The sequence below is a fragment of the Tetrahymena thermophila genome (genome assembly GCF_000189635.1).
Source record: "Tetrahymena thermophila SB210 genomic scaffold scf_8254649, whole genome shotgun sequence".
Lineage (NCBI taxonomy): Eukaryota > Ciliophora > Oligohymenophorea > Hymenostomatida > Tetrahymenidae > Tetrahymena > Tetrahymena thermophila.
The window spans coordinates 78,145-90,445 of record NW_002476417.1 but is presented as its reverse complement, the minus strand read 5'-3'; the positions used below and the strand labels follow the sequence as shown (position 1 = coordinate 90,445).

At 22.9% G+C, this 12,301-nt stretch overlaps 5 protein-coding genes across 5 annotated transcripts; 3 read left to right on the top strand and 2 right to left on the bottom strand. All coding sequences in view use genetic code 6, as the record gives it.

The window, feature by feature from the left end:
* Positions 1–217: 217 nt before the first annotated feature.
* Positions 218–1,656, top strand: TTHERM_00266400 (acyl-CoA thioester hydrolase; the record flags this gene model as incomplete). Its single annotated transcript, XM_001015875.3, has 2 exons — positions 218–1,032; positions 1,083–1,656. 2 exons carry the CDS (start codon positions 218–220, stop codon positions 1,654–1,656), a joined length of 1,389 nt encoding a protein of 462 aa, XP_001015875.1.
* Positions 1,657–2,743: 1,087 nt separating this feature from the next.
* TTHERM_00266390 (40S ribosomal protein S15) lies at positions 2,744–4,325 on the bottom strand (the record flags this gene model as incomplete). Its single annotated transcript, XM_001015874.3, has 2 exons — positions 2,744–2,907; positions 4,055–4,325. 2 exons carry the CDS (start codon positions 4,323–4,325, stop codon positions 2,744–2,746), a joined length of 435 nt encoding a protein of 144 aa, XP_001015874.1.
* Positions 4,326–5,697: 1,372 nt separating this feature from the next.
* On the top strand, positions 5,698–6,175 carry TTHERM_00266370 (transmembrane protein, putative; the record flags this gene model as incomplete). The annotated part of the gene is made up of 3 exons (XM_001015872.3): positions 5,698–5,865; positions 5,918–6,026; positions 6,078–6,175. 3 exons carry the CDS (start codon positions 5,698–5,700, stop codon positions 6,173–6,175), a joined length of 375 nt encoding a protein of 124 aa, XP_001015872.2.
* Positions 6,176–7,074: 899 nt separating this feature from the next.
* TTHERM_00266360 (hypothetical protein) lies at positions 7,075–9,273 on the top strand (the record flags this gene model as incomplete). The annotated part of the gene is made up of 3 exons (XM_001015871.2): positions 7,075–7,314; positions 7,556–7,752; positions 7,899–9,273. The coding sequence occupies 3 exons, from the start codon at positions 7,075–7,077 to the stop codon at positions 9,271–9,273; spliced, it is 1,812 nt and encodes a 603-aa protein (XP_001015871.2).
* TTHERM_00266350 (hypothetical protein) lies at positions 7,749–10,349 on the bottom strand. Its single transcript, XM_001015870.2, has one exon. It carries the CDS (start codon positions 10,333–10,335, stop codon positions 9,781–9,783), a length of 555 nt encoding a protein of 184 aa, XP_001015870.2. The 5' UTR covers positions 10,336–10,349; the 3' UTR covers positions 7,749–9,780.
* Positions 10,350–12,301: the final 1,952 nt, after the last annotated feature.

The window sequence follows — 12,301 nt, the reverse complement described above, 5'->3', positions numbered from 1 at the left end:
AGAGATTTCAGTGTAAACTATGCAAAATAAGTTAAAGTAAAGATTCAAACAAAGAATTTGTGGATTATTATGATGAAATCTTTTATCGTATCTTTCAGTTTTAGTATTTATTATTTCTTTTTGTTAAAAATTAAGTATTATAAATTTTGGCAATATATCTAAATAAATTATTAACAAAAATTTAATTAATAGCTGCTAAAAAATATACATTTTATAAATGATTAAAAGACTATTTACTAAATAGTTGTGGAGATTTTGCACAGCTTCTCAAAGAGCTTCTAAGATTATTCACACTACTGATCATAATTAGCATCCTGAACCTTAAGTAGATGAGTCTAAGCTCTTATTTAAGCAAAAATTACAACCTTATCTTAATTATCATCAAAGCATATCTTTCAACATCTCAAGCTACAACGAAGAGTTAATCCCATTAAAGCAGTAATAATAGGACAGAATATACTTGGCCTTTTTCCGTAAATTTTAAGGTGTGAAAACTTATTAGCATTCAAAAAGATAGTCAGATCCCACATAAAAGACTAATAACCCTCGTAGCTGTTGGTATTAAATACAATTACCTTTTGAGTCTGAAACTGAGTTACGTACACGCTTTTAGCGCCACTATTCTGACTCAATAAGAGTAAGCAAACTGCTAGAGGTTTTAGATCATATAGCTACTAAAATTGGTTATTCATATTGCTATAATGATCCAGGTGCAATTATTACTACCTCGTATGTTGATCACATGAATTTTTTTAACAAAATGAACTCATTTAAAGATCTCTATATTTGTGGTTATCCTACCTATTAAAAAGGACCAGAAATAGAAGTTTAAATCGATTTGAAGCAAAAAGATGATAATGGATAGCTTTAACTTGTTTCTTGTGCTTCCTTCCTTTTACAAGTAAAAGATAAGTTAACAAATTAACCTTATGAAAAAACTCCTGAGTTCTCAATTGAAGGAGAAGAAAGCCCAGACAGATGCTAAAATCGTTTTAATGTTGGAAAAGAAAACACTCATAAAAGACAATATGGGTATATTTGATTAATATTATTAATTATTTAATGTTTGATATTAAAAATAGAAATCTAAGAGCAAATCTAACTATTCCTCCTGAAAAAGATGAAATTGATGAAGTCCATCAATTATTTATGAAAAATAGAAATATTACATCTGATTCTATTCAAATAGATGCAACTCTTGAACAAAAAATATTATTAATGCAAAGTTAAGAAAGAAATTTAAATGGTTAAATTTATGGTGGTCATTTAATGAAGGAATCTATTGATTTATCATGGATTTCAGCTTATAATCATGTAAATACCGTATAACATAACCATATAAATCCTGAAATTTCTTACATAGATGATTTTTAGTTCTTGTCTCCTGTTGAAGTTAGTAACATCATTAATTTTGAATCAAAAGTTGTATACACTTATAAAAACTATGTGATGGTAAGAGTCCAATGCTAGAAATTAGAATCTATCAGCTAATAATCTCTAACAAACTAAATGTATATTATTTATAGAATAGATGATGACAAACCATTTAAGCAAGTTATTCCTATTACATATAATGAGTGTCTTACTTATCTTGAAGCAAAGAGAAGATTCCATGCTATCCTAACTGATGTTTATGTCTAGGCAACATCTAACTGAATTTGATGAATAAACAAAGGATAATAATAAATGATTATAAATAATTTTATGTTAAATTAATAAATACATTTTAAATTGAAGTAATTAGCCTTGTGAATACTTTAACAAAATATAAAATATAAATTTAATATTTGATTAGTAAAAAATATTATCAAGTAAATGTAAAAATATTATTTTTGGTAATCATTTAAATTGTTTTAATTTAAAATAACTTAATTTCTATATTCAGCATTTATTTATGTTTAAACATAGTTTAATAAATACAATTTATATTTTTTATCATGATATAATAAAATTTATCTCTGTTTAAATTTCTGTTAAATACCTTGCTACTTGTTTATAATTTTTAAAGCAATATTCTTGACTCAATAAAGAGTTACCTTAATTAAATAGCATTCTAAAAGCCAGTCTAATATATTGATGTTTAAATATGTGAACATTTAATGTATTCGCTTTTTTTTTTGTTTCATAAATCATTTTTCTGCAAAGCAAAAAACATGGGTTTTTAAAAAATGGTGTTATGAAAGAAATATTGCTTTTTAATAATATATAGTAATAAATAATACAATGTATATTTTATTTAAAATATTTTTAAAATTATGTTTATGAAAATTTTGAAAGAATTGAAAATAATGTTGTAATTATTTATGTAAAGCTTACTATCATATTTATTTATTTTATAAATTACAATTAATTTTTTTTTTAGTTGATACTTTTTTCAAGTAATAGATTTATTCATATAACCAAAAATAGCTAAAATTCATTCATTTAATAAAATTAACTCTTGTTTAGATTTTTAGTTTTATCTCGAAAATGAAATTTAGTAATATTTCTTTCTCATTATTTATTTAATTTTAGAATCAAAATATAATTTATTATGGAAACACAAATTAATTGTATAAAAGTAAAAAATAATTTAAGACATTGCATGCAAAAGATTTTAAATTAAAAGGATTTAAATAGATATAATACACATGAACTAAAAGCAGTATAAGCTTAAATCACTTTTATAAGCAAAGAATTTATAGTGTAGTTAAATTTGCATATATATAACTTAATTCGATTAAGTGATACATTACTATGCCTCTCACTTACCCTTACCACCGGCAGCACCAGTCTTACCGTGAGTGGTGGGCTTGTAGGTCATAGCGAATTCAGCAAGATATTTACCGATCATATCGAACTTGACTTCAACGTTGACGAATTCCTTACCGTTGTAAACACCGACGATACCACCGACTAATTCAGGAACTTTTAATAAATAATAGTGGATTAGCAACAAAAATTAATTTTCAAATAAAGATTAAAATAATTAATAGGTGATTTAGAAAATAAATTTTTTTATCCTTCTTAACAAAGTAATTATTTGAATAATAAATACTTTGTCATTTAATTTTAAAGTTTTTTTATTTGAAGGCTAATTGATTAATATAGTATGGTTGTTGGATTAGTAAATATAAAATTATTTTCATAATTTATATATTACTTTTTTACACTCTCTCTTGTTGCTAATAAATTAAACTTGCTCGCTCAGCCTATAAAAGGCTATATTCCTGATTCGCTCCTATCTGCTTTTGTCCTCCTTTTAAATTAGGTGGTCCTACTTGCATGCTCTAAAATGAAATCTACTTTGTAAATATTTTTTTAAAAAAGGGTAGTAACACTTATCATCTGAACTGCAAAGTTATTGGGATAGATAGATGATGGTGAAACTGATTTGCTGGTCTAAATTAATTAATTTTAGAATCAGCTGGTGCAGTTCTTTCTATCTTTATTCACTATTTGTAAACAAAAAGTGAATTCTGCAAAAACCATCCATCCTTATTGAGGATGTGAAAGAAAGTAAGTAAATAAGTCAATTTTTTTGAAACTTCTAATCAACAACTAGTTCAATTATTAATTGAATGTCGTATGTATGTATTATTTCAGTTTTAATCAAGTGCTGTGATTGATTGATTAAATTAGTCCCTAAAATTAGTAGTTAATTGACTTAATTTTTGCTTTTTGTTGAAGAGATATTTCTCATTTCTAAATTAATATTATCTATCCTTCACTTAAAAAATTCCCAATAATATGCTTAAAAATGTTCAGTCTTAATGTTGTTACAATACACCTTTTTTACTTTTCGATTCATCCTAAAGCACCAAGCATTTTTTTACCTAAATATTAATTCCTAAAAGAGGGAAGCCTTCAACTTATGTTGAAATTTTAAGGAAGGAATCACGAGCAATTTCTCTTTAAAGCAGCAGTAAAAGAGTACTTAAAAGATACTGTGATAAACAAACACACTTTACTAAAATCAAAAAGAACTGAAGAAATTTAATGAAAAATTTAGACAGATTTCGATCTCTCCTAAATCACCTTTGATTGAATTATTCTATAAAAAACGCTTTCTTACTGACAATCATGGATCTGTAGTGAGTCTTAACGGGGACGGGCTTTTCACCAGCAGGGCACTTTTCTTTGGATCTTCTGACCTTGTTAACGAACTTAGCGTACTTTTCAGAGATACCTCTTTTGACTCTTCTTCTGGTCTTAGCATCGAAGAGAGCGGCGAGTTCGTCGGAAATTAACTTTTCGCTGTTGGAGCCGGAAGCTAAGGCGGTTAATTCTTCCAAACCCTTACCTCTGAAAGTGAACTTCTTGATAGATTTCTTGTTATCGGCCATTTTTATTGATTTTTATACTTTATCTTTGTTATTAATTTAATCTTTTTTTGTTTATTATATAAAAAGGTCTTTTTCCGAATAAAACTAAATTAATTTTCTCCCTTTATCTTTCCTTTAATTAATACTAACCCCGACTTTTTTTACCCTTCAAAACCTATCTATATATCATTCTTATTTTACAATATTTGCCATACATTTATCATTTATTTATTGAATATTCTGCTTTATTTGTGAATTAGCTTCATCTTTTTAGCATAAAATATTAAATTAAATTTATTTTTATTTAAAACTTTAAATTTCAAAATTAATTTATTCAAAATCAAATAATAAAAAAAATAATATTTTTTTTAATTAAAGATAAAAAAATTTGAATTATCATTTTTTTCATTTTTGAATAAGATGAATTAATTTTTTATAATATTTGAAACAAGTTTTGTTTTAATATTGTTAAAAATAGAATAATTTATTTATTTTAAAAATTAAATATTTTTCAATTAAATCGTTTAATTTCCCACAAAATAAATTTGATTATCTTCTTATTAAATGACATCAAAGCTACTTAGTAAAATTAATTAATTTTAGAAAGATTCTTATCTGTAAAAAACATATTGTCTTATATTTTTTTTTAATTTAAAAAATAAAAAAACAAATAACAAATAAAAGAAAATTTCTTACTTGAAGATAATTAGTTTTTTTTGTTTAATGAGACAATCTTGATTTTCAAAGCAAATAAAAATGCGCTTCTCTAAAATATAAGAACTTAAGTTGCAATAAAATTTTTAAATCCAGATAAAAAACCGATAATCTATCCTAAACCCACCATTTAACCCACTAAAAAAAATTGCAATTAAGTTTATTAACTTTTGAGAAAGAAATGAGAGATTGCTTATTAGACAAAATGGAATATGATATCTTCGATTCTTTTTCCATTTAAAATATATAATTTATGTATTTTTAATTAAACAAAATATTATTATAAAGAAATTGATTGAAGCGAATTGACAGCATGATAGAAAAATAGATTTTAAAAAAGATATTTAAAATAAATTTACAGAGGAGAAAAAAGCAAAAAACAAAAAAGAAAAGTAAATAACTACAATAAAATAAAAATAAAATAAAACAAAGAAAGAAAGAATGAAGAAAATAATTAAAGAAAATAAATATAAATAAAATTAATTAATTAAAAAATAAAGAAAATAGAAAAAATAAATTATGAGTATAATTAATTACCAATATAATGCTTATTTTTTTTTAGTTTGTGAAATTTTCTTCAAAGCAATTTAAATTTTCCTTTTAATTGTTTTTTTAAATTTTTAAATAAAAAATTTTTAATTTTTATATTTTATTAGTATTCAAAAAAATAAATAAACAAATGAATATCTCACAACAATCAACTAATTTTGATTCTTTTTAAACAAGCGAGAACTCTTCTTTAAGAAGCAGTACTCAGAAAAGTTAGGCAAAAAAAAGAGAAGTCAGAAGTGAATCTCCTCCTCCTTTAAGAAGGCTACCTAAAACTCCTTGGAAAACTGTTTTTTTAGTAAGATTTAAAAATAGTTTTATTTAAATAATGATTAAATAAATTAAAATAGAGTTTGTTTTTAACTTTTGCTGGATTTTTATTAGTTACTACAGGCTTTCATAACCTTCATTTAGATGATTACTGGAATTCCTTCTTATATTTCTTGCTTGCTGCTATGCGTAATTTTAATTTTAATAATTCAATATTTATTTAGACAAATTTAACTTTAGTCTTGATTCCTGGTCTCTATCACTTACATATTATAGTAAGAGTTGTAATGGGTTCTCCAGACTATTCTTATGATATGCTTACATAAATAGATGATTGATTATTAACAAAAATGATAATAAAATTAGTTATCCCGATTTAAAAAATAATTTAAAATGCTACAAATATTAAAATTTAAAATAGTTAAAATTTTGAGTACATATTTTGTTCTTTAATAAAAACTATTAATTCAATATTATATAAATCTTACACACGTAGATACTTTGAAATTTAAATAATATTAAATATTAATATATAAGTTAATTATTAAGTAAGTTATAAAGTTAATAATCATTTTTTTTATTTTATTATATTTATGAAGCAAGCTATTCAGCCAAATATTTGATTGCATAATAAAACATTTTGCTAAAAAATAATTTAAAAAAATACTATTAAAACAATATATTTATTATTGATAAAAGAAATTGTTATTTTTAGTTAAAATAATTAATAGGATAATTAAAATTTATTTTTGACAATTATTACAAAATAATGTTGCTTCTACCAAACAAAATATATTTTAAAATCTTTTCAAAAAAGATATATTTAAATAATGCATTTATGTATATAGTAATATAATTTTTTGTAATAAATATATATATATATATGTCATTAAACAAGTATTAAGAAAAAAGAATAATTACTTTAACGATTAATTAGTAATTATAAAAACCATACAAATCCTAAATCAAAATTATAACAAATAATTGATTGGAATTGAATATATCTTTAAGATTGAAAAAAAAAATTGCTTTTAATAAAATATTAAGGAGTTGTTTGTAATTATTAACAAATTAATAAGTTTGATTTACAGTTGAATAATAAAAATTTCTTTCTGTATAAGAAAAAAATAAAGATTGAATAGAAAATTGTATTTCTAAAATATTATATTTTGTAGAAATAAAATCCATTAGGAAATAGATTTAACTTAGACTTGTAACTGCAAAGTTATTATTAGGGATGAACTAGAGAAATGTATTAATGGGGAATAGAATTCTCTATAATAAATCGATAGAAAGAAATTAAGAAATTCATCTTAAAAAGTTGAGGGAGATTAAATCTAATTTTAGAGCCAAATCACCATTCAGTTATGAGATAAATAAGAAAAAAAAGGAATAGCTTCAAGAAACAAAGCACACAGAAATCGAAAGAGAGAATAGAATACTTTTAGAAAAGATCACAAATATCATGCAAAATAAGGTAAGAAGCTTTACTCAAACAAAATGCTTAGAGTTGATATAATACATCTCTATACAATTATTAACTACTAAATAGCTTTTTTATTGTTAAAGAGAAAAAATAATTTTTTGATGCATATTAAATTAACTTTTAAGAAAGAATTAAAATAATTCTAATTTAACACAATTTATTGAAATATTTCAATAATTATTAATATCTTTTTCTTGCTTTTAATTTATCAAATAATTTTATTTTAAAAAAGTAATTGACAATGTCCATGAAGCGTGTCATGTCACCGAAGAGCTTAAATTAAACAGTTAGAAAGAAAAAATTGGTATAAATTGCTGAAGAAAATTAGTTTTTACTCAGACGCTTATAAGAAAAAAGATCTAATTATGATGTTGCATAGTATGAATAATAATGGGCAAATACTAAGAGCTTCATTAATACAATAACAGGGTAAATAATTTCTTTAGAACTGTGTTGATATTTATAGGCAAATAAAATAAATAAAGAAACATTTAATATTTTAGTCCATTAAGCAAGCAAATAAATCATACAAATTATAAATACTATATTTAAGCATCTTTTTAAATTACTATTAGCTACTCTAAAACGCCAAAGCAGTCATCTTATTATGGAGGCACTCCTACTTCTTCTGATAATGCTCTTACAAATAATTAAAGTTTTTCTCATTCTAGAAATAACTCATTAAACCCTATAAAAAGGAAATCTGTGAAACTCAATTAAAGCTAGCAAGACAATAATCATCTTTATGGATAATAGAATAGTAGTTACTCTAACTAAAACGTTAATACTAGCTTAAATGGTAGCTTAAATTCTAATTTTAGAATTAGTTAACCAAGGAGAGGTGAAAGTGCACAAGTATCTAAAAGAAGCTTAAGCAACAATTATAATCAAAGAAAAGAGAAGATTCGTCTTTATAAACAGGTAAAAGTTATAGGAAATATCCACTTTGATGTAGAAATTTACATGTTTGATGGAAAAATGATGATTGTAGCAGATGAAATAGAAGGAGAGGAAACTAAAATTATAGAAATTCCTTCAGAAGAGGCTCTTACTTTCTTAAGAGAAGAATGCGACAATAACCTTGACAGCTTAGTTTTGAGACTTAGACATGCAAACAACCAGCTTTTTTTGATTGGAACAAAAAAATCTAGGGAAAATGCTTAATAAAATAGTGCAAATAAAAGTAATGGGGAATTCGAGCCTGTTCATAACAATGGAGCAAACTCAGTTACTTCATAGAGTAATTAGTAAAATATTGAATAAGCTAACTTTGATGAATCTAAGATCAGCCAAGACCAGATAAAATAAAATTCTAATTCTTAGAATTAAAGTTCAAGGACTTAGCAAAGATAGGGAAGCAGCAAAAATAATTTAAAATAATAAAATCTAAATGGAGAAAATAACTTAAATTAGCAAAATAGTAATTTTTCAAATAACAGTAAAAGTATACAAGAAAGCATTCCTCGTGGTTCATAATAATTTTAAAACGGATTGGATAACAATAGCTGCTAATATAGAAATACAAATGAAGATATTCATGAAAATTTTGATGAGGATAATTAGGAAAGTGTTAATGACTAGTTATAATATGCATAAAATATGAGAAGTGTGAAGGAAGAAGAAAATGATTACTTTAAAGATAATTCTGCCTTTAAATCAAAAGGATAATCAGTGTCTAAATAAAATAAATTGCCCCAAAATTCTCATCAATCAAGAAGAAATGAGTTTGAAGATAATTCACCAGATAAATACGTTTTTGAAGATGAATAATAGAATGAATAATATGAAAATGATGAAGATGAAGAAGAGGAAGAAGAAGAGGAGGCAGAATTAGAAGAAGATTATCATAGCTCAAATATAGAATATTAAAATAATAATGGCTATTTGTAAAATAATAATTAATACATTAGAGAAAATTTTACTCTGCAAGAAGAGGAAATTGATATTTGAAATATTAATAAAATAAATTAAAAAATAAAAGAAATGCTTAATAAACAAAGAAGTGGAGTTGAGAATATAACAAATTTTTATATTTATTTTAATTAATAAATAAATTAATAATCAATATCTTTTCTGACTTTATATATTCTTAATTAAGTTTCTTTAATTCATCTATTACAGTCAATATATTTAGATAAAAAAAATAAAAAAGCTAATAAGTTAAATCAAGTTTTGTTAAATAAAGAAAGGAAATAATACAATTGAGGGAGGATATGAAATTTACTTTGTAAATAATAATAATATTATTTTATATTTATTAAATTAAGTAAAGTAATAACTATTTTTTATTTATTTATTTTTATGATTTATTGATTATTATGAGTAAAATTTTGTTAGTTAATTTTTTTTCATATTATCAATTATTTAATTTGTTAATTTTTTAAGAGTGTAGTAATACAAAGTTATATATATTGTATTTTGATTATTAGTTTTTTGAATTTTTTAAGATATTTTTTTTCATTATGATTGTTGTTAAGGCATTGATTTTCGCTCTTTAATTATTTTTTAAAAAGTAATTTTTAGAGTTTCTCCATACTTCTTGTCAAGGCTATTAATATTCGTTTAGAGTATGTTGAGTATTTTGCATTGAGTATCTTTCTCTTGTTTATTTAACCAATTTAATAAAGACTGATTTTGTTCTCTTAGATCTCTAGCAACTGTTAATAAGACATCCTTATTAGAGTCTTCGTACTATAAAGAAGAAGTTATTGTCTTATCTTTAAAATCTTTGGAGGAAATTTTGAAAATTTAACATACTTTGGTATTATCAAATTCGTAGCAAAGAAGTTTTTGTTATACTACAGTGTATTCTATTAGGGATTTTAAATCTTAATTACTTATTTCATTGAGATTAACACTGTTTATCATAAATGCATAACCATAAATAAAATTTTACTTTTTTAAATTATAACATTTTTCACCAAAAACAACTTTGATCATTTTACCAATTTAGTTTTTATTAATAAGTTCCCCAATTTTTTAAAAGTTAATTAATTTTTATTTATTATTCATTTATAAATTTTTTCAATAAAATAAATAATAAAAGGAAAAAAAACACTTTTATCTCAAGTTTTTAGTTTCTATTTTCTCAAAAAAATTAAGAATAGTGATTTCTCAATAGTTCTAAAAGTAAAACGTAAAAGTAGAAGAGAGAATTTTATAAAAATGTAAAATTAATGAGATATTATTTTGTTTATATAAAATAAATCATCTGCAAATAATTTTATCATAAAATATTTGCTAAAAAATTTAAATTATTTCACAAAAGTTTAGTATAGACAGACTGTCTACTCTTCTTGTAAAAATATCTAACTAAAAATAATTACATTTTTGTAATATAGACAAAACAAATAACATATATAAACCTCAAATTTGAAGATTATATCTCAAAACTAGAGCTTTGCCGATCTCCTTTTTTTTTTCTGCTCAATTATGATAAGAATATTTTCATAAAAGTACTCATTCAATATTTAATTTATCTATTTTAAAAGTATATCAGCAATATTTGATCAAATTAGCTTATCTTAATTATTAAGTATTAGAAACCTTTTTCATAAGCAGAGAGAATAAAGAGATAAAAATAATTTAGACATATGTTTAATATCAAAAGTAAAAGTTAAGGGAGAGAAGAAATAATTTTAATTAATCTGCATTAAATATTGATAAGTATAAATTTATGTATATTAATAATAATAGTGCATTAAATAGTTTTTATATAATTTATTATAATATATTGTAATTTAGCAAGTTCCCATGATATTTAGCTAGATTTCAAAATGACTGAGTGAGCAAATCATCTTCTTAATCATCTACAGAAATTGTCTCTTTATATACATCATCATTAGAGCTTTTATTGGAAACATAGTCTTCTATTTCATCATTTTGTTATTGATCTTAAGAAATAGTTATCTCTGTCTTATCTTCCATTCTCGAAGACTGATTCTTCCAAATTTTTTTAGATTTTTTATTATTTTGAGAAGATTAATTATTGATATCAAACTATTTTTCATATTCATGAATTTCTTTGATATTATTTGATTGGATTTCAAGCTATATTTAATTGTTCTATTAATTCAATTATTGCTACTCTTCTTATAAATTATATTAATTGTTAAATACATTATGGGGTGAACACTTCTGTATTTCCATTTTCAAGTCTTGTGAATAGTCCTACTCCTTATAAAAATTCTTATAGCTATCATAAGCATTGAAATCACAAACCGAAAAGCAAATATTTTAATTTTAAATTTCATGATCAAAATTTAAGTAATCTTAATACTCTTGGCTACATGCTTCATGATGATAATTTTTATTTTGAACAGTGTCTTAATCAGAAAAGTGTATAGGAGAGGATTATTATGGCTTAACCATTATTTCCTAAGATTCTTCTCTTTGTGCTAAATCATGGTTGAGAATGAAAGAATTCTGCTATTTATAATGATGATTTTAAAAAAAGTTTCTATTATTTTAATTAAAACAATTAAAATAATTTGATTATAATTCAATTTCTTAATTAGTTTCTTAATTGTTTAGGTGATTATTTTAGTTCTAATAATAACCAATATTGTTATTAAGATTATTAAAATGTTAATTATTTTGATTTTAGAGCAGCTAATTAGTATAGGTGGTAGTTTTATTATTATATAGTAATTAATTATTTTATTCGTTTTTCATATTAGTTTCAATTGTTTGTTGCAAATTTATTGTTTGTTAAGTATTATTTTAAACATGCTAATTTTATCCATTCATATTAAATAAAATTTATTATTAGTCTGGATAGCTATAACAGTTGTAATACTAGCTATTTATTTTTTGGTCATTCATTTATGAAGATAAAAGAGAATAATTATATTATTTAAAATATCCATTTTAGTCATCAATTAACATAGCTGTGTTTTCATTATGTAAGCTCTTTTCCGAGTTGTTCTATTACTCTTATTAAATACATTAGCACTCTTATTCCGCGAACTATTGAGAT